The following is a 22,085-nucleotide window of genomic DNA, read 5'->3' on the forward strand; positions in this document are numbered from 1 at the left end:
AAACTTCTAGGGTGCAGGAAAAGAAAATGTGAATGCCAAGCTTCCCTGCTACCCTCATCAGGTTATGCAAAACCCCATGAAAATAGGCGTAACCTCCTAATGCCTCAGATCTGAGGCATAACAACATCAACAGAAACTCTGCAACAGCCTGAAGGAGGAAAGGTGGAAAACCAGCCACTCAGAGGCAGTCCGCTTGAGCACCGAAACTTAACTATACCAGGTGTGAGCAGAACTTAGCAATAAATGAGCTCAATGAAGATCACACAATCCCCTTTTTAACAAGCAAAAAATTGCAGGAATCTCAACATAAAAGCACTTTTAGCGTGACAGCATTAAAGGCCCCATTCATCAGAAAATCCGGTGTCGGCGCTGTGAGCGAAAAATCACGAGCATGACTCTGGCAGGTGCTGCCCAGAGAGCAACCTAGGAGGTCACGTTACCTTGCAGTGTCATCACAACCTGGCCACCGGTTAGAGAGCAAACTGCCCACCGTGTCAGGTGGCAGTTAATGACTGGTCGCTCGGGAAGAGCAACCTGGGCTGCACAAGGCCCACCGCTTTAGGAGCACCTTCAATCGCAGGTAAGTGGCGCATATCTTAACCGCTGCACCACTGCGCCAGGAGGGGCACGAGGACTCCCAGGGGCGTATGAAATGTAAAGCAAAGAATGACCTTCTGCATATATGTGAATTGACCCAATACGCTATCACGCCATAGCCTTAAGGCGGAGCGCAAGTGTCCCCTCCAATTTTGTCCTTGGCATGTACGCCCAATAGAAGAGGACCCATTCATTAATAATCAACCACAGGCCCATAAATTCTTTGTAGTTGCAAAGGTGTTCATCTGTTTGATAAAGAGCTGGAATGTCTTGGTTCAGCATATGTTGATTGCAATGGTGCTCTCTCTCATATGTTTGTGCACATGTGCATTGTTAATAAGAAGGCTGCGCTGGTTTTCCAATTAAGTCTAGCTGAAAACTTGCCCATGTCCAGTCTACTTTTCTCCATCTTGTCTGCTGGCACAGTTTTGTTTTCAATTATGCCATATTATCTGGCCCCTCGCAACACTCTCCTTGTTTAGCGCAGCACAGGCTTGATATGTCTGGGGAAAAATTAGTGATGCACAAAATCTGTGCATTTATGCTACTGCAAGTTATTGCACTTGGACAATGAATGCAACTACTATTTTGGTTCTCCGAATAAAGGCAGAGTCATGCCTCATTAATGCAGACAACTGGGTTCCCCAGGCAAAACTCAGAAACCTGACGGAAGCCAACCCCTGAAACCACGGAGCACAGGGGATCCCCCATGCTCCCCCCATCATGTTTGTCATAACGAGCACCTTTCTCTTCCCTTGTCTGCCTCTGAGAGAGTACAATATCCAGTCATGAATTAAAGAAATATTAAGAACACCTGCCGATTAAGGTCTGTTTACGCGCACAGCAGTGTGCACTGGAGTGGAAATCTGACAAAATTTTGGGAGCTCGAAGTGCATTATCCTGGCCACCATTATCTTAAAACATGCAGCACAGTTTGAAGTCCCTAGCAATGTAGGAGACATGGTGCAATGACATCTCCTGCTGCAGCTGTTTGCACCCCACTAACCACCAGTACATATCAGTGCCCAGTTGAGCGACAGCCGCTGCAGTGGCTCAGCGGTTATGGTGCCCGGCTGCTAACCTGAAAGACGTGGGTTCAATCTCGGCCGCGGCGGTAGAATTTCGGTGGAGGCAAAATTCTAGAGTCCTGTGTACTGGGCAATGTCAGTGCACGTTAAAGAACCCCGGGTGGTCGAAATTTCCGGAGCCCTTCTCTGTGGCATCCCTCATAGCCCGAGTCACTTTGGGACGTTAAAACTCCAAAAAGCCAAAACCAAACCAGTTCAGTGACGAACTTGACCTTCAGCGTAGCATAAGCTGCAGAGAGGGCTTCTTTTGAAGCCATTCAGGCAGCGCAACAGATGGAAAGACACACCGACCAGGCACCTTTGCACTACAAAGCTGGAAACCAGGAAACAAAAGAAAGGCTGTTTCTGCGTCACTTGCACCCTTGCGCTATCTTTGGCTAGAATGCGTGATACGCCAGTGGTGTGGGTTTTACTATTGCCTGTTTTTGGCTGGTCTCCTGCACTCAGTACGCAGGAAAGAAAATGGCTGATTGGGATAGGCATGGTTCCCTTCTCTTTACTGTGCACATTAACACAACAAAAATACGTGGGCCCCAATGGGATGAAAGCATTTTCGCCCCATCCATTGTCAGGACAGCTAGTCTCCATATTAATGAGGCATAAATGCAGCGAAAAAGTTTGGCACCCAGAAAAATTGGCCACAGTAAAGAACCCCAGGCGCTCAAAATTAATCTGGAGCCCTCCGATACAGCATCCCTCATAGCCCATGTGTCACTCTGGAACATGAAACCCCACAATTCACACACAATAACAAGGCACAACTATTTTGCCAACTGCTGATATGTTCATCATGTCAGTAAATATGGTAAATCAACCTCAGAATCATAGCCTCCTCAGGGCATTACAAGGATACAAACTTTTCTACATAAAAGACACACATTTGTGAAACTTGTGGCTGTGATTAAGCAATGCCCACTAAAGGATGAACTCTGGCACCTCAAATATTGAATGGAGTGAACAATGCCCACATTTCTATTTATGCATTTATGTACAGTCGTGCGCAAAAGTGCAGAGACCATGGGAATGGTGGTGGTTGCGATTTGTCTGTGTATAAAGGAGTGTCTAGAAGAAATGGGTAGAAAGACGGGTTAACTTATTTGGTCAGGCACCCTATGCATATCTCGAAAGCAGGCGCTGCGCCGTGAGAAAGCGCTGGCACGCAGTTCTGTCAGTTCGCGTGGTCTCTCCACTTTTGCGCACAGGTGTACATTTACCCTGCTCATGTCTCGTTTACAGTTATTGCTCTTTCGCGTGTTTTACGAATTATTTCTTGTAATCTGTTTCAATTTTATCTGCTGTTGTTTGTACATAGTGATTTTTTGTAAGTTTGGAACAGGAGGTCCCCTGTGCAGCCTTTGGCTTTGGGACCTCCTCCTGTATTTAACAAATATGTGTATGTACTGTTTGTTTGTTCAAATAAAGTAATTCTGATAAACATTCAAAACTCTCCTGTCTTGGTTCATAGTAGCTTGGCACAGCATAAGGGCTGCAAAAATGCATGTTAGATGTTTATGTGTGTGTTAAGAGGGCTCTCCAGGGCCAATGTCCTCTCTGCTCCAGAAGCACTATTTATGGGAACAATTTCATTTTTCACACAGAAATGGTCAGTCACCACCTCCGCAGCTTCTGAAGCAGTCATCAGTGAACTAAGGGTGAAGATCAGTGTGGTAGTAGCATCAGCAGTACACTACACGTCTAACTGCATGAGTAAAAAAAGATGCAGTGATGATCTTTCTTAATTTTTTTTTATTTGGCCAACAAATCTCATGAAAGTATTCCTTATATAAGCAAGTTCCAACAAAACTGAAGAAAAGGAAATGAGACCAACAAGAAGCCAAGCTCTGCACAACCGCACTGACAACTTTTCCCACCCCTTCGAAACGTACCATACATCACTCGAGAACACCACGCTAACCCACATCCTTCACACTAAAAAAAAAAAAAAAAAATCTTAGTTGGCACGCATTTTTGTGCCACTACCAAGAAGGGCTACGATACTAAGTGGCAGCAAAAAAAAAATGGAACCGCACCGTTTTTTAAAAAACCAGTGAGGGGAAAAAGATTTCGAGTTTAGCACTTTTATCTTTGTTTAGTGCACAAAAAATGAAAAAAAAAAAAAACATTATTGCAGCTCACATTAAATGTACTGAGCATTACAGAGTAGAAAAACACAAGCACAGCAAGGTACTTGTGCCCTGCAGGCTTCTGCAGCAGCCAAGACCACCAGGCTGTAATGGCACTACACGTGTTGTGTACAGCATTAATATAGTGTACTACCCACTTATAAACAAAACAATGAAGCACTAGAACTTGTAAAAAGAAAAATCACCATACAATTAACGCAACTGCACTGCACACATAACTGCCATAAAAATCCCGCAGATCCAATAGAACCTAGTCTTCTTGACTTTGGCAATAGACTAACACATGACAAAAAAAAGATTGTGCGCAATTATTATGATCTTTTAAAGAGTGACAAATAAAACCACACAGCTTCCCCTGCATTGCCTACAAACTTTCCCAGACCGTGAGCAATCCAAAGGCAAGTGCCCTCTGGTCGAACGCACTAGCAAGCTTGAGTCCCAACTGAAATGACGTGCATGGCTGCCATTTACCACTTTCCTTTGGCTTCTTGCTAGGCGCTACTAAACCTAAAAAGTAACACAGTGCCTGTGAAAAAAAAAAGTTCTGAACAGAATTCAGCGTCTTCAACATGAATGTCCAAGCACTGCCCAATCTGACAGGCAGCAAAGAAAGCGTTGTCGTGTGAGCTAATAAAGTAGGTAGGCATTTGTTTCGTTGGCAGAAGAAGGAACAAACAGCAAAGAAAAAGAAGGCACTCACTGAGTGCATACTATTGCTGCTGCTGTCTGCAGGAGTAAATAGAAGAAAAAAAACGCAGCTAAAAAAAGTGGCTGCACAGCACTGCCAGCTTGCCGGCACTTCCCTGGGCACTGTCTCTTGCACGTGTATGGAGACGGAAAATGCATACCCACTTCGCTGGTCACTCTTCAAAAGAGTGGTGCAGTCCCTCAGCCAGCTGGCAAGGGTCACAGTTGGTAAAGAGAAAGGGGGAAAAAAAGAGAAGGCAACAGGGCAGGTGCGCTTGGCAGAGGCGCCTTGAGAAATTCGGCTTGGCACTTGGTGGTCGGACTAGATGTCCATTGGAAACTGTGGCTCATCACCCGTACCTTCTGAAAAAGAGAAAAGCAAGCGGAAAAAAAGAAACCTAAGCAACTCAATGGGATGTGAAGAAAAGAACATGGACCAGGTGCACCTGCCATATCGATAATGACCATTTAAACTGGAACACTTATATAATGCCTGCACAACTCACTGTGGTGGCACAGTGGCTTTGGCATTGGGCTGCTGATCCCAGGGTCACAGGATCAAATCCGGGTGTCGCAGCGGCCGCATTTCAATGGAGGCGAAATGCAAAAATGCCCCTGTGCTATGTGATGTGAGCACACGTTAAAACAGCCCCAAAGGTCAAAATTAATCCAGAGCCCTTTACCAGGTGTCCCTCGTAACTTGTGTGTCGCTTCAGGAAGTTAAGCAACCATACCATATAACTTCAAAAGCAGCTATATATGCAGTAAAATTTCGTTAATACTTAAAAAAGAAAAAGCACAAACAAACATATTATCCACGAAAACATATGATCCAAACCACCTGATTTTGAAAAATGCAACTGTTGAATAAGGCACAATGGCATTTATTGACAATTTCACAACATAAAAATGTCAATTAGCATCTTCTAGCACAAGGTCTGAACAGCTCCTTTTCTATTGCTTGCAGAATTCAGTCCGCATTTGTGCTGTCCTTAGAGCGGAAGAAATTTCGCAACGCATCCAGTCCGTCAACAGCCAAGGGGAGCCAGGATCTCCTCCTTGTTGCTTTCGGATACTTCGCACCTTCACATTGTGGGGAAGCAGCCGCGGGAACTGGCTTTTGCAGCATTCTTGCTCTTCATGCTCCGTTCCCCAGACCCTGCCGTACACTGGGCCCAGCCCACTCATATGTAAATGCATTCGTGCAGTTCTTAGATGCTCTGCCCCCTTGTTCTAAGGGATTGTAAAGAAGCTTCATGTCGTGCCTCCTCGAGAATAACCCTCTTGTATGTAAGCACTCCACTCTTTTTTTTTACGCTTCACTCCTTTGCACCTAGGCACTGCAGAGAAGCCACCACAGCAGGTGAGTGCCGTAGCACTCTGGCTCTCCATGTCACGTGCCCACAGGTTTGGCCCACTCGTATGTTTGCACATGTGCAGGTGATCGCTAAACGTATAATACAACTAGAATGTCAATTTTGAATGCAGTAGCCAGGAAATCGCATTATTCAAGGACATATTAACCTGAAGGGAAATAGCGTTGGTAAAATGTTTAGGGGGAATCCCCCAAGGTGGATTCCCCACTTCGAGTTATTGACCACTCGCTCGCGCCCTACCATTAGCTAGCTATCCCCGTCAGCTCAGATGGTAGAGTGACTGATCCCATGAAGCAGTGGCCCCAGGTTCAAATCCCGGACCAGGACTAATTTTTCTTAACTATAAGTTTCAGTGGAAGCTGTACAGCTTTCCTTTGTAGCTGTATGGCTACACTCAGGTGGATGCCAATGAGTAATTACTACCTTATTAGAAATAGTATAACTCTGAGACATTTTCATTGCCCGAGATTCTGAGCATATGAACCAGGAACATATCAACAAAGTTCTACTGTACTTCTATGGAAGAAACAACAAAAAATACTGGCTCATGCTTGGTAGCACACAACAAAGCAATCTTGGTCTTTGTAGTGTGCATTTCCACATTTTCAGACAATGAAAGAGAAGCTGCCAGGGTGGGAAGAAGTGGCATAGTTTCTTGCCTCTGGTGGCTTTATTTGAGGAGACATAATGTCTTGCTGTTGTTCATGAATGCTGCACATGGCATGGGTGATGGCATGCTGTATCTACAATACAGTACAATAATCGGGTGCTTTTAACCCTTTGCGGTCTTTAGTCAGGCCCTGCCCAACAACGCTCGCGGTCGTAGCGGTCACGGCCCGACAAGCTTTTCCATGGTTGAATAGCGCACATATTAGCTTGTTACACAGGATGCGCCAACTCTTAGACAAATACTAAACTGTTTTTTTCATACGTTTCTAAATTTTTAAACTAGAGGGCAGCACATAAGTGTTTTGGAGCTCTGGCAGAAGCAAGCGTCCGAGTGTTCTGTGGTTCTGTTTACATGCCGCTGGCAGCATTGCCGCGTTCTCGCAGAGTGCATTCTACGGCAAAAATTGCCAAGCTTTCAGTGAAAGTGGCGATTTCAGTGAAGAAGAGAGCCACGTGCCCCTGTCAGATAATGAAGACTGCAAATCCACAGAATCAAACGGCGGCAGCAATGACTACGACGACTGCACTGGCGCCGGTGGTTCTGGTGACACGAGACCGCATTCAACAGTCTGGCAAGCCTACATTGTCCATTGTAAACAGCTTCATTTTGACGAGACTACAGCAGCTCAGACAGGGCGTAAAGGAGCAGCGACACTCCCAGTACCGCCGGAACCTCATCGAACAGCTGGGCGGTGATGTGCGGGCCTGCGCTAAAAAACAAGGCCCCTCTGCTCGTTTGGACAGTGAGGAAAGGCTAGATGGCAGGCCTCACTTCATCTACAAGCTCAGAGGCTTACGTAGCAAAGATTGTACGGTTTGCACTGACCACAAAACCATAGGGGACAAAAAGGAAACAGTGTTTTTCTGCCAAACGTGCCATCAAAATCCCGGACTGCAGACAGGGGAACGCTTCAAGCAATACCACATCCCGCCAAAATACCCTTTGAGGGATTTCGGCAGGAAAAGAAACCTCAGAAATAAACATTTCCGGAAATGCTCTTGCACAGTTGTTTTTCTTCCACAGCACCAAGAACGGGCAAAATAATTTCAGGCCGGAACGGCCGTGAAGCGAGTAAAGTTAGGGACCACAAAGGGTTAATGCGAAAGCATTTCTTGTCTCATGAGCGGCGTGTACAGGACCTATCGGCAGAGCGTGTCCGCATGAACATAACCATTCCAAGAAAGAAATTCGCTGGCATTGCAGTTCGAAACCAGGCCCTCTATGTGCCAGGCGGGCACGCAGCGCATATGCCACAAGGGGTCGTTGGTTGAAGCGTGTTAGAGGGACACAAAGTGAACTCATTGCAGTGTGTACGACGGTAAAGTGTGTTGGGGATGTGTACTGATGTTAGACGACGACAACTTGCAAAAAAAGTTGCTCTCCAATGCGACAGACTGCAGTGCTCTCCAATCTTTTTACCAAGCTTGGGTACTAAAAAGCACACTCTCCTGGCCAATTATTGATTACCTAATCACTACTTAACAAGAAGCATCATCACTGGAAACTTCATTCTTTGAATAGAAAAAGGCATTTCCAAGCAATAAACCAGGCAAACCTGTCACATCATCAGCAGCAGCAGCCTAACTGTGTCTATTGCAGGAAGGGCTCTTCCACTAACGTCCAGCCAACCCTGTCAGGTATCAGCTGTGACAACCTCATGCCCACAAACTTCCTAATCTCGAAGAAGGTTAGAAACTAACAAAAGAAAGAGGACAGGGGGTAAAGAAACTAATACAACACCACGGGCGCAGAATGCTAACTGTTGGTGTTGTATTCGATTCTTTACCTCCTGTCCTTGTCCTTTTGCATAGTTTCTAACCTTCATCAAAAATGAACCAACTAGACTGCAAAAACGTCCTACTTCCTAATTTCATCTGCCCATCCAACTCTGTCACCCCCTACAACGTTTGCCTTCTCTTGAAATCCACTCCAACAACCCAAGGGGCCATTGGTTACCATCCCTTTGCATTACATGCCCCGCCCATGTCCATTTGCTCTCCTTGATTTCCGCTAAGATATCATGAACTTGTGCATTCCCCGTCTTACTCTCCTCTCTTCCCATCTTTTAGAGTCACAACAATCACTTTCCATCGCTCGCTCAGTGATGCTACTGATAAAATCCAACTTGAAGCACTTTGGAGCAGAGGAAAGTCATTTCAGAAGCTGCTTGGAGCACCAATATTTCCAACCTGGAGAATTTTGAAGCAATAAAACATCGATCTAAAAGCACTTAGGAGCATGTAGTTTTTAGTTTCCAAATCTCTCAGGTTTGCAAACAATGCCGGAAAAGTTTGAGCATAACGTAAAAGTGTGCTGCATCATTAGATCTGTCACTATTGGCACAGAGTCACACCTGAGATGTCTTCAATTCTGTTTTATGCAGTATAACTGAAGACAGTCCCCTTTACGAAATATGTCAAGCACTATTTAAGGGGGGACACTGGTCTTGAAAAAAAAAATTTTTATTAATGAAGTCACAGTTACGAAATCATCAGCGAATATGTATTCTTGTGTGCTGATTCTAAATATGTCATTTAATTTCATGTAAAACAATTCCTTGAGCACTTATGCACTTTTTATGCTAGTATTTTGCGAAGAGTTTTGAAGAAAATTTGCTCCGGGAAACTCGCTGAAATGTGTGCCATTGGGTTCTCTTGACACCAAGGAATACAATAAGGGTAAAATTGTCTTCCCGCCTATCATAGAACTTAAGTTATAAGAGTTTTGAAGTTGTCGCTTCAGAAATGAGAAGGAAAGTGTATTCCTGTTTCTGAAGTGGCAGCTTCAGTACCCTATAACTCAAGTTCTATGAGTGCCAGGATGATAATTTCACCCTTATTGTATTCCTTGGTGTCAAGAGAACCCAATGGCATACATTTCAGCGAGTTTCCCGGAGCAAATTTTCTTCAAAACTCTTCGCAAAATACTAGCATAAAAAGTGCATAAGTGCTCAAGGAATTGTTTTACATGAAATTAAATGACATATTTAGAATCAACACACAAGAATACATATTCGCTGATGATTTCGTAACTGTGACTTCATTAATAAAATTTTCTTTTCAAGACCAGTGCCCCCCCTTAATTGAGTACATATACTGCATAACTCGTACGCAAAGTAGCTCCAATGTGCTGATGTATGGCTCTCTATTTTTCTTTACTCCTTATTAAATCTTCTACATATTACAACATCTATGGTTATTTAGTAATGCCAACCAGTTCTGTCATGTTTCCTTCTGCACTTGTGCCTCATTAACACCTCTTTTGGGGCTAGCTGGTGCATAGTACTTGAATTAGAGAACAACTAGCACCAAAACATGCACACCGCAAGAAAACAACGAGGACGAGACACAAGCGCTAACTCACAACTGAAATTTTATTGAAGCCAGGAAGCACCTTGTATAAGGTGAAGTTTCAAGGGGAAAGAAGGGTGACATGAATGAGAAGGCGAACAAAGGCTACCATCTGGGAATGCAGAAACAGACAGGCAGCCAAAAATCACGCAAGAAAAAGAACAGTTACTTGATAGCAGAATCTAGAAAATCCACTTTAGGCATTTAGCCTAAAGTGGATGGGCAGATTGCGCCTCGCAGCCAGTTTCACCCTCGGCCATGCTGCGTGCGTGATTTTCACGAATGGACTTCCGTGCGGAGCGGGCTTTTTCCACAAGCTGCTTCTCGTTAGCCCTCAACCAAAGACGGCATTCTGGCAGATGTGATATGCCATTTACGCGGAAATCACCGTATGTGCGTGTGTTAATTACACCACCAAATAATTTTTGCGACATAATTAAACACAACCCTTGATCATTTGACTCGCACTAAGCCTAATCAGCCTGCCAGCTGGAACCACGCCAACAAAAGGTAGACTCTAAAAATACGCAAGCCTGAGAATGTCAATCAGCCTCCATCTCGACGCACGTGTGCTGCTCGTGTTTTGTAAGAGAGAAACGGGCAGCAGCTTGAAAACACGTGCCAAAACTTCACCAGACCAAAGCTGGCTTGTGCATATATGGCATGAGAAGTACGCCGTGGAAGCCCGCACTGTGGCGTCCGTTTTTATCAGTCCATTTGCTCCAAACTTCGGGACATAAGGAACGGATAACGGGTGACAGTCATGTTCGTTACTGCTGGGCTTCAAAAGGCCTTAACTTTTTGAAACAACAGGCAGAATTATGATTGCGTCCACCTCGACAGCCGACACACAGCGCCGCCAAATTCGAAAGCGAGTTCTGAGCAGTTTGGCGCAATTTTCCCGATTTTTATCAGGATGGCGCAGTTAATCTGGTTTGGTGCAAGAGTGGGGTCACTGCTCGCTGCACTGTCCCAATTTAATTTCAAGTCTTTTCGTTACCATCCATGTTTCTGCCCCATAGGCAAGTACTGGCAAGATACAACTGTCATAACTGTCCTGCTGAGGGATACTGGTAAGCTGCTGTTTGTGACCTGGGAGTACCTGTCCTTTGCACTCCACCCCATTCTTATTCTCCCTGCTATTTCGCTCTCATGGTCCAGAGCCGCAGGTATTCTCCATTAGTTTCCATCCCCGGTTTGTCTGTGAGTACCCCCATTTAATGCGCCGTGAACTGTAGTGGAGAGAGAGGTAGAGAGTCTCCCCTGGCCTGATGTGGTCTGTGCACTACTATTCCCCCTTGCAAACGGGGGCAGAAGGGTGTTCCACACTCACCAGGCTTGGCAGCCTTGACCGGGGATGGCACAGCCCCATTCTCTGTAGGTTTGTTGGGGGAAGCGCTGGGCTTGGAGACATCAGGGCTGCAGGACAGTGTCACCCCAGGGATCACAGGCAGGTTTTTTGGTGGCGTCCGGGCCACAGGAGAGTGGCGCATCTGCATCAGGAAGCTCCGGTCATAGATGATGCGAGAGCCTGCACAACACCAGAGCACACTGTGAGGTTTGAGAACACCAATACAGCAGAAACAAAACTGTTTGCAGGCTGCAAAAAACTGGGCTTTTTCTATTTTGTTTTTTTTTTACCTGCTGGCCACGCATTTTACTCACTCCACAAGTGAATGAATCATTCCAATGCATCATGGCCTTCATGCATCAGCATCATCTCCACAAGTTAGCTTGTGTTCAGCCTCAAGCTTGTGTTCAGTTCACAATAATTACAGTGTACACTTTTTTTTTTTTTTCGTGTAAGTACACCATTATTACAATTTTACGCATAACACTATTGCAGGCATACTACTGCAAGGCACATAGCAGACTCAGCAGCTGGATTGTATTATTTCTAGTTTCATAAGTTTGGATGGAAAATTTTCAACAAACACCCGCAACCATTTCGGGTGAACATTTTTGAGGTTTCAGGTTTACATCGTTGAAGTTTTGTTCTCATATCAAGGTCAATTGTAAAGATAGTTCTGGACATGAAAAAAATGCTCACATCCATAGAGGACACGGAATCCATCCTCTGCACTCTTCAAAATCTGAGCCTTTCTTAGGGCAATGGTATAACAATAGCGAAGGCAACACTTCACAGCCCAAACAGGAACATGAAGCTGCTGAGTGGATTCCAAAGCAATGCCCTTTTGAATTCTTGAAGTTCTGCAGCCCATAAAGCAGGCAGATGGCAGCGTGCTGCCTTACTGCACTTGTCACTACAAAACATACTTATGCCACCAGAACAGACTAGGAACACAAGGACATGACTAGTGCGATAATGACTTGGCTAGCTTTACCCTGGCTCACATTACACAAAGCCACAGCACAACAGCTTTTCATAAATGAAAAGACCTAGGTCATATTACAGCAATGCATCAGATGACCATAAAATACAATGAAATAGAAGACAACTTGTGGAATGTAGGCCATGTGTATTTTAAGCACCTTCTGCCATATTTTACTTCTCACAAAAGCAGCACCTTTGAAGACAAGCAAATAAATTACCGAACTGTAACTAAAGCAAGTGTAGAGTGGACGCTAACTCAACAGAAAAGTGTGCAACACTTCGCAAGGGTGCACAAGAACAGAGTATGAAAAAGACAGTCAGCATCCATAGCTCTGAAATGCAGCAGTTTTGTCAACCCAATAAAAGATCTAGTTTTAACTCTCACTAGAAATGCACTCGATATTCTACTAAATGTTACAGAAGCACAATATCCATGCATCGTGAAATTTTTCTGTTGCACCTGAAATAACACCAGTCTCTGCCTTCTCATTTTTGTCAATGCAGGTGCACCTAAGGTTCACAGCTGAATGAAAGACCATCTGGTGAGAAGCAAACGCTGTGAGGACAATGTTTGCTTCTCACCTTTGATGGGAACCCCCAAGACAAGGGGGTTCCCATCAAGGGACCCCCTTCCAGCCAATGGCGATTCCAATGAACCTGCTAACCTGAGTAGTGTGACAATGCAGGGAGGAGACTGTTCCCTTTCATCTGCCCCTCCCTGCACTGTCATACTTCTCTTGCTAGCAGGTTCATGAGAATCAACCAACAGGGAGGGAACTGTCACCATTCATCTGCCTCTGCCGGCACTCTTAAACTCGCAGGTTCATGAGAATCGGCCAACGCCATTGGTTGGAGGCGGGTCCTTGGACAGGGAAAAGCTGCTTTTTTCTTAGCTTGATCACTTAAATAATTCCGGAGTCCCACACAACAAGATTCCACCACAATGCCTTAGAGGGCATTACAAACTGGTCTGATGTCTTCAGTCAGGACAGCTTGCAGCAAAGAGTGGCAAACGGATATTGTCATCACTAAAGAAATCATGATCAACTCGCCTGCTGCTAGAACCTTTGTGCAGACAGTCCATAGCTATGCCGTTGATTGTATTCACGCAAAATTCCCCAAAATTCATGCATAACCAATGCGCCACTTACTCCTTTACGCAAGCTACTGTACCATTCTTTGACCTTCATTGTTAACACTGCACCCATAGGGACAAGTCTCCACCTGTCATCAGGAGATTGTACTGTGCAGTTATTAAATGCTCGTCTATAGCAGACCACCTAAAAATGTGGATGAGTACCACACAGTCCTCTAGACGAGCAGTCATTTGCCACCACAGCAATGGCCACCACAGTCCAGTGCCAAAAACAACATGCAGGATGACTTGACACCACGCCACAAGAAGCTGCACCCTGAGATAGCACTGCTACCGGGAAGAAATACATGCAGTACTTGGGAGAAATTTAAGCATACACCTCTGCTATCATTCGCACCAAACATTAACAAAATGTTCACCAAAGCAGCAAAAATGAAAGCAAGGTGATATGAACACTAGTGGTTAGTTATACCGAATTTAATGGCGCAAAAGTAACTAAGGCTATGATTCGCCAAACACAGGTTTAGAGTGTCTTGTATTAAAGGTAATTAAGCAAACAAGGGAAGGGGAATGAGGGGCTCGTTATAAATATGACAGAAGCCAACAGCCACAGAAACCAAGGGGCACAGGGGATTTTTTTTTTTATTTCTTTATTTATTTTGTGGTGTTGATCAATTTAGAATATTACTGAATATGTTATTGCTTAAAGCTAATTGATTAGAAAAGCAGAAGAAAAAACAACCACATGCCACCGGTGGGATCCGAACCCACGACCTCCGAATTACGCATCCGGTGCTCTACCGCTGAGCTACGGCGACGGCTGTCAATTCTTCTGCTTTCGGGGGTATTTATGTTTCACAAGTAAGTTTCACAAGTGGGTTCGGATCCCACCGGCGGCATGTGGTTGTTTTTTCTTCTGCTTTTCTAATCAATTAGCTTTAAGCAATAACATATTCAGTAATATTCTAAATTGATCAACACCACAAAATAAATAAAGAAATTAAAAAAAAATCCCCTGTGCCCCTTGGTTTCTGTGGCTGTTGGCTTCTGTTGTATTAAAGGTGAAGCTTTTGAAACCTATAGTTTGTTTAAAATGCTGGCTTCCTTAGACACTTAAAAATACATGAGAAATCAACAAGTGCTTCATCCCCTAAAAGCAATGTGGGGTGTAATGAGATGTATTCATTGTAAACTGCTGTAAAATATTTTTTTCTTCATTCAAGTTTTATACATGAAATTAAAATGTGGTTTACTATGAGCTTACCACCACATATTTTGCACAGAGGTTTGTCTGGTTTTGTCAGTAAGAACTTGTGTGTAAGGTGTGTGTGTGTGTGTTCAGTGCGTAGTCGACATAAAATAACTTCTGTAAAACATTCTTGATGTCATACATGATTTCCATTCTAAAACGGACTTTAAAGAATGTAGTTTGTTGTTTACCTGATCTTCCCATGCATCCTGCCATTTATTTCTGAGTTTAGTGCACATTAACTTCAAACAAACCCTGTGTAGTATGTTCATGTGTTTTATTTGACCACATCGCACTTGAGCAGCATATTCATCTGCCTTTTTCATTACCCACAATTCCGACATAGCTAGGAACCCGGCAGAATTTGATGTTATATTTTTGCGTTGTGACTTTAACTATATTATGCATGATGTTTCCTGTTATGGGTTTAGCAGCATTTCTAGAGTGCAGTGCTGTGAGCATACTCAGGGAATCATTGCAGGTGATACGGTTTTTGATGTTCTCCTTTACTATATTTCTCTACAGCCACAGAGATGGCATAACACAAGGTAGTAAAACTAGATGTGCACTGTGGCAGTCATACAGTTTTTTTCCCTTTTGACTTGAACTACTGCACTTTCAACATGCATTTCTGTTTGTGGGCCATCATATTTTTCTTGAAGTGAAAAGTATTCTTGCATTAGCTTTTTGTGTAAATGTGTCAATGTGAATGAACGCCAGTTGTGCTCGAAACAATAGAAACTAAAGAAAAAAAGACAGTATGTCACCTTTGTCAGACACTTTGCCTCACTAGTTATACTGACTGACACTCATAAAACTCATAGTTCACATCAATGCATACGTTTCCTTTGTATGCAATAGCTTAGTGCAAGCTGTTTGGCTCAACAAATACCCATCTCAAGCAAGAGATTTAATTTCACCTCATTATTTTTGTTCACTACGCTTTATGTCTTTACGTCACAGTGCCCACCAATTTGGCATACATGGAGCACAGCAAAGGCTGCACGCACGTCTAATCAGCTTATTGCCACTTGCTCTGGCTTGCACCGCAAAATGGTGTCTGTGACATCACGTGAATGCCTCCCATAACATTGAATCTGCCCATAGCTGAGGAGCAAGCCTTGCAAGCTCATCTGCAATACTCTGAGGCCCAACCTCTCCTCCATCTCGAAAGCAGGAGGAGGAGGAGTCACAGGACATGGGCAGGGGACAGAGGTGCTGAAAGTACAGAATGACTGATACATCCAGCTGAACTGCAAGAGGACAATGGCAGCTATCGCAGTCCACAAGAGAAGCACATCTCTCTAGGTGCAAAGAGATAAGATAGTGTTCCATCCTGTTGTTGAACAACACCCTGACTGCCTGAAGCACAGCCACTTCTCACCTGGCTCCAATAAACGAAAACATGGCTTTAAAAATATCAAAATGTAGGGAGCACCCTAGCAACATCGGGCCAACAACAATACCTGCGCAGGTCCCTACTAACGCTGCATTCAAACCAAACCTCAAAATTAGGCCAGTGGGAACAGAGCAAGTGCCACAGCGATGGCCAAGCTCTTACCAACGAATGGATTTTTTTTTCTCTCTCCCTCTTCTCTAAGCTATGCAATGGTTGCCATGCACCGTACTTCTACTGTGAAGATAAGCTCACAGCCATGGCCACACAATGGCCCACTAATAATGGAGCTGGCATGCACAGTCAATTGCCATAAAAATCAGCTCAGATATACTTACATTTGTCTGTGCTCCATAAAAAAATAATGCACTCAACTGTAAAATTCGCAATATCTAGATCTGAAGCTCCTGACTACATAAATGGTTTTAGTTTGAGTCACAGGACTAATAATGAGTCAACATAATATGCTGCACCATACAGCAACAACAATGCTGATATAAGTTTGGCATTCACAGTAAACATGTGAGAAGTAGCAAAAATTGGACAAGGGAATGGCTCACTTGAGAACTGAAAACAAATAAACTAATCTGAAAGGTTCTTTTCAGCCTTATGAACGTTAAATTGCTGTCTTTGTGGCACACCATTCTTGGTGCACAGCTATTTTGCGCTCCCGCAGCTGAGAAACGCAGTTCACCAAGTACCATTTTTTTTTGTTTAGCTGGCATAACATGGACATGTTATAGTGCAACAGATCTGTAGAGGTGGTCTTTACGGGTATTTGAGTCAAGTTTGAAAGCTCTGCGTGGACCCCATAATTTAGAAATAATTTTTAAAAATCGCTGCTCACAGTAGCTGGCAACCGATTAGGGCTACACCTCACCGATCACGTGTCCCCCACCCGGCGACGTCAGTGGGCAGGGGACGTGTGGTCGGTGAGGTATCGCCCTAATCGGTTGCCAGCTACTGTGAGCAACTATTTTTAAAAATTATTTCTAAATTACACGGTCCATGCAGAGCTTTCGAATTTGACTCTAATGCCCACAAAGACCACCTCTACAGATCTGTTGCACTAGAATTTGCCCACCAAAGTCATTTCAGAGTCCCTTTAAAACCCAGGTAAACGAACTAGCTGGCAAACTTGGATAACACACAAGGGTTACGATGGCAGCCAGAAATTTTCCAGAATTCGTTTGCAAGAACTGCAATATGCTAGCAGGACTGACTTGCATTAACAAGTAAGCTGCATGCAGGAGATGGCAGTGTCACCACTCAAACGGTTCACACAAGCAGCAAGTTGTTTAAAGGAGTGTAGACATCAAATTTTTGCAGAAAGTTAGATGGATGGATGAGATTAAGAAGTATGTGGGGATAGGGTGGCCACAGCTGGCAAAGGACAGGGTTAATTGGAGAGATATGGGCCGCCGTGGTGGCTCAGCGGTTATGGTGCTCGGCTGCTGACCCAAAAGACGCTGGTTCGATCCCGGCCACGGCGGCTAGAATTTCTTTGGAGGAGAAATTCTAGAGGCCCGTGTACTGTGCGATGTCAGTGCACGTTAAAGAACCCCAGGTGGTCGGAATTTCCGGAGCCCTCCACTATGGCGTCTCTCATAGCCTTAGTCGCTTTGGGACGTTAAACCCCATAAACCAAACCAAACCGAGAGATATGGGAGAGGCCTTTGCCCTGCAGTGGGCGTAGTCAGGCTGATGATGATGGATGGAGGATATGTACATGGATCACCTTGTGGCATTTCCCTATGACAGCTAAATAATTTATAATTGAATTTCTTCTTGGTGCTGTTTCAGTTTCAGTTTCATCAATAGAACGATGGCTGTGACGTATAAGAAGTGTTTAGGTCACGTAAGGCATGAAGAAAACTGCAATGTAGTCACTGATACAGAGTTTTTACAATGCTTAAGCCCACCTGCTTCAAGAGCTGGGATGACAAAAAACAACGTATCAGCAGTTATACTGCAGTTTTTTTTTTCATGCCCCACATGGCCTAAACACTTCCTACACGTCACAGCCATGGTTCAGTTGATGAAACCAATACCAAAAAAGCAAGAGAGAAGAAATTAAATTATAAATTATTTAGTGGTCGCAAGCTTACACCACGCGCTGACCCATGGATTCTAATGTCTCATGCATCATCACAGAGAAAACATGCTACTAAAATTAGGTGCCTAGAGCCCTTTAAGACATTCCTCTTTAAATTCTTTGCAGTGGGTCATTTAGCTCAGACATCAAACCATAACACTGCCAGTCACTGCACTGCACATCACTTTGCAAGTCCCCGGCCGTACCGTCAGCTTCTCAACCTTTTCTGGTGTGAGAAAAATTTTCGAGCTCCCTATCTACAATGTGCACGCACAAAAACTACATGTGACACTGACAATCAGTGTCACTCGTCGGCAGCGCGAAATTCGAACTGGCATTCCCCAGGCACGGCTTTGCACGCGGGTTAGAAAGACGGCGAGAAGACAACACTCGTTGCGCGGAGCAAAGTAGGCTAAGGGAACGAGGGTTTCCTGCTACATACGTGCCTGCACAGAGCGGCCTTAGCTGGCGTAGAGCCAGATGTCTATCAGCTGAACACAGCTCGACCGAGCAAGAGCTATTGGTCGAAATTTTCCGCTAGCGTCTGCACAGCCCCGTTTTTTAAGAAAAAAATAAATGTACGGAGGGGAAAAAAAAACTGCACACGCGCACACGGCCTCGTACAACTGCCTGGTGCAATGACGCGCCGGAGCCAGGCGTAAGGTGGCCTTGTATAATTGTATTTTTCTTATTACCGGTGAAGGAACACAACGCGTGGAGCTAAGCCGCACCGGCCTTGACATTGTTTCCTTCGTTTGCAGCAACGAAAACAAGAAAACGCGATCGCTCGGTGCGTATCGCGCAGAGCTATATCTCGCCGCGGTGGGTTCTGTCCAGCGAAGCATTTTTTCCCCCCTCTTTTTTTTTTTTTTTTTGCGCGCGTTCGCTCTTTACCTTACGTACTCGCTCTGATAGTGACACCACCAATTTTGCGGCTTCGCGAAAGGCGCAAGGTTACGACCTCGGCGAATGCCCAGTCCGTCGTAAATGAAAATGCCGAGCATGTGCCGCAGAATCGGCGCCAAATTCAGGTTTTGAGTGGTTTTCAGGTAGGGCTGTTCGGCGAAACAGCAGGGCTGTGGCATGTTGCAAGTTGCGCGTCCGCGCCGAGGGTGGCGCCACGGTTGAAACGATTGCAGCGATCCTGGTATCGGCGGTAAACGCGGCTGCAGTTAAGCCTAATAAAAGTGAAATTTCTCGACCACTATCAATAATAAAAACATGCTTATGAACTAAATTATAACCAGCCATAAGTATTAAAAATAAGATATCAAAGAAATTAGTTGCGAAGATGACGACGCGGGTACGCAGCAGCAGACGACAAGCAGACGACGGCCGGACAGCCGCGCAAGCGAAAACGGCGACGTCGGCGACATTCGCACTGCAGCAGCGTCATTGGCGTCATGTCGAGTCACACAGTGAGCTTTTCTTGGAGTTTTTATACGAAGCACTAGCACTGCAGCATATTATGTTGTCCCTAACCCAACGCACTGTGATTTCTTCTGCACGAGTCAAAGGTTGAAAATTTTCGCTGCCCTTCTCTGGGTGTGTTTATTCATAGCCACAGACTGATGCGTTTCAATACATGTCAGATGTTTTACTTCCCTGCTATTTACCTGAATCTCTTACAAAGTCGCGCACAAACCTATATTCAGTCATGTAGCATTTTATTATGTACACTGTACCTACCTTGATACCTTTTCTTTATCCCCTATATATTCTCTGTGCGCTCATGTCTTTTAGGTTTACATAATGGCGTTTTTTTTATTTTGATTTTTAGGATGCCTGTTACTGATACTGCAATGTCACTGATTCCTAAAATCACTTTTTGAACATCGATTGTCACTGTTGATGTTCTTTTAATAAGTTGTTCTTTGTACAAAACCATTTACGCTTCTCGTTCTCGAGCGAGCGCAGCTGCTAAGCAGTCGCGCCGCTCGCCAACATGCACCATGCTACATCAACAGACACATCGAAACACAAAAGCGAGTGAGCAGATTCTGTAAGTACTTAGGAAATCAAGCTTGAATGCAGCGCGGGAGCAGTTAATCGCCAGTATTTACAAAGCTTGGATCGAGCTAGCGGCCGCCAGCACCAGTAACGCGCGAGTACAGTGCACTGTAGCGCGAGCAACCGGCCACAACCAGCCGCCTAAACGCGCGCCGCCATATTGGATTTTTGATGCGTTTACCGCCTCTCCCAGGTGCCGCCACCATCGCCTTCGAAAGAAAACGTCCCCATTGGCTCTATGAGAGTGTCACTCCCTTGGAAACAGTTCCAAAGGGCAAAGTCACGCCCGACGGTTGGGCATAGCGATCGAGCGACCGCCGACAGTCCGCTGCCCGTGGCTTTGACAGAGGCGCTTTCGAGACAGCCGGCACCTTTTCGCTTGATGCCCCGATTGCAGCGACGGGGCAGAACCGGCTCAAGTTGTGCTTCCACGATGCGACCACAATCGCATCACTCCAGACGCCTACGTGTCCGCAGTCATGCACTACTAGATGTGGAGGCGGAGAGCTTCATAGCGCCTGCTCCGTTGAAATGCCCGGAGGATGTGCGGAACCCGCGCAGGCACACGACGTTGCGACAGAGGCTGTTTTTTCGTCGCCGTGGTCGCAACCGCGAACTGCCCTGCCAGCGGCACCAAGCAGCTCGGGGCGCTCGCCTTCTCGTGTGATGAAACCGTATCATGAGGGCCCCGTAGGTGAAAAACGGTGCACGCGCTCGAGTATTGCGAAAAGGCTCGCTAGCCGCGCTTACGTGCGCGGCCGGCGGCGCCTTGAAAGCTAATGAATAAAATAATCGCCGCGACGTAGCAGCCATTAACAAACAAATGCAGCAACGCGAAACGAAAGCGAGCAGCAGGTGACGGTGACTCAGAGGCACGCACGCTCGGAAATGGTCTCATTGCGCTCGACCAACAGTTGGGCATTTTCCGGCCCACAGAGGCCAACACGAACTGTTGGACGCAGGGTCGGCAGAAGCAGACGAGCGATACATGCACGGGGCTGTCGAGGCACGGGCGGTTTCGCCTGCGTGACGCGTCATCGCGATCGGGGGACGCCTTTCGTGACATGACCTTCAGCCTCACGGGAGAAGCCGCGAGCGGCACGAGACGGCAGGGCGACCACGTGCTCCCTCCGCAGCTTACGGAAGGCAATCGCGAGCGTATGGTCGCCTTCGTGGCTCGGCATACTGTTGATCGCTAGGCGCTTCGTCTTCATAAACATATCGTGAAAGTGCATCGCCCTCTGCAGCTGTGCACACGGCGGCAATGAGCTTTAAGTGCAGCGTTTTCACAGCCTGCAGTGGTCTATATTAGGGGGGTCAATAAACAAAAGAGTTGCAGTGGCATATCACATCACACCAAACTGGATCAAAACAAGGAACTACACTCAAAACTCGCACGGAAGCAAAGCTGCATCCGCCCTGCTCACGCCTGCTATGCCGCTCGTGTAGACTGCACGCAGACGTCAAGAAAGTAGCATTAGTATAAAGATGGTAAGGTTACCTCCCGGCGTGGTAGAGAATATGGTGCCCCCGGGCGTCGAGCTGTAGTCGTGCGGCAGCTGACTTGCATCGTTGATGACAACCCGTCGCGTCGGTATGCTGCGGCTAGAGCTTACTTTGTGCTCGGGAGAGTGTGCAGACATGATTACAGCAGCACGTGCGTGGTTAAAAAAATCTAAAGTACTTCGCTAACGGAGGTCGTAGAGTGGTCAACGTACACGACTGATGCGTCGCAAGCCTCTTCGCCACGAGCGCCCAGAGCTCTCCGATGCGGCGGCGCCGTTTACTGCAAAGCTTTCTTAGGTCTACGGTAGGTGGAGACTGCATATGACCTAGAGCAGAAAGCGGGCAGAGTTGCAAAGCATTCAATAGGTTATATTTTAAAACACAACACATCCAACCATTGCGCTAAAAGTTTTAAAATTCGTAGCTTGTCTTGTCTTTCGTGATAATAAAATACAAAAAAACGTAATAACTTTTGCTGCTCTACAT

General features: G+C 45.5%; 1 protein-coding gene across 1 annotated transcript; it reads right to left on the reverse strand.

Moving 5' to 3' along the window:
* Window positions 1–3,411: 3,411 nt before the first annotated feature.
* Thor (eukaryotic translation initiation factor 4E binding protein thor) lies at window positions 3,412–21,875 on the reverse strand. Its single transcript, XM_089584996.1, has 3 exons — window positions 21,595–21,875; window positions 11,246–11,443; window positions 3,412–4,879 (listed from the first exon to the last, which is right to left on the reverse strand). Exons 1-3 carry the CDS (start codon window positions 21,734–21,736, stop codon window positions 4,839–4,841), a joined length of 381 nt encoding a protein of 126 aa, XP_089441122.1. The 5' UTR covers window positions 21,737–21,875; the 3' UTR covers window positions 3,412–4,838.
* Between the last annotated feature and the right edge of the window lie 210 nt (window positions 21,876–22,085).

The sequence above is a fragment of the Amblyomma mixtum genome, chromosome 3 (genome assembly GCF_055824585.1).
Source record: "Amblyomma mixtum isolate Tamu chromosome 3, ASM5582458v1, whole genome shotgun sequence".
NCBI lineage: Eukaryota > Metazoa > Arthropoda > Arachnida > Ixodida > Ixodidae > Amblyomma > Amblyomma mixtum.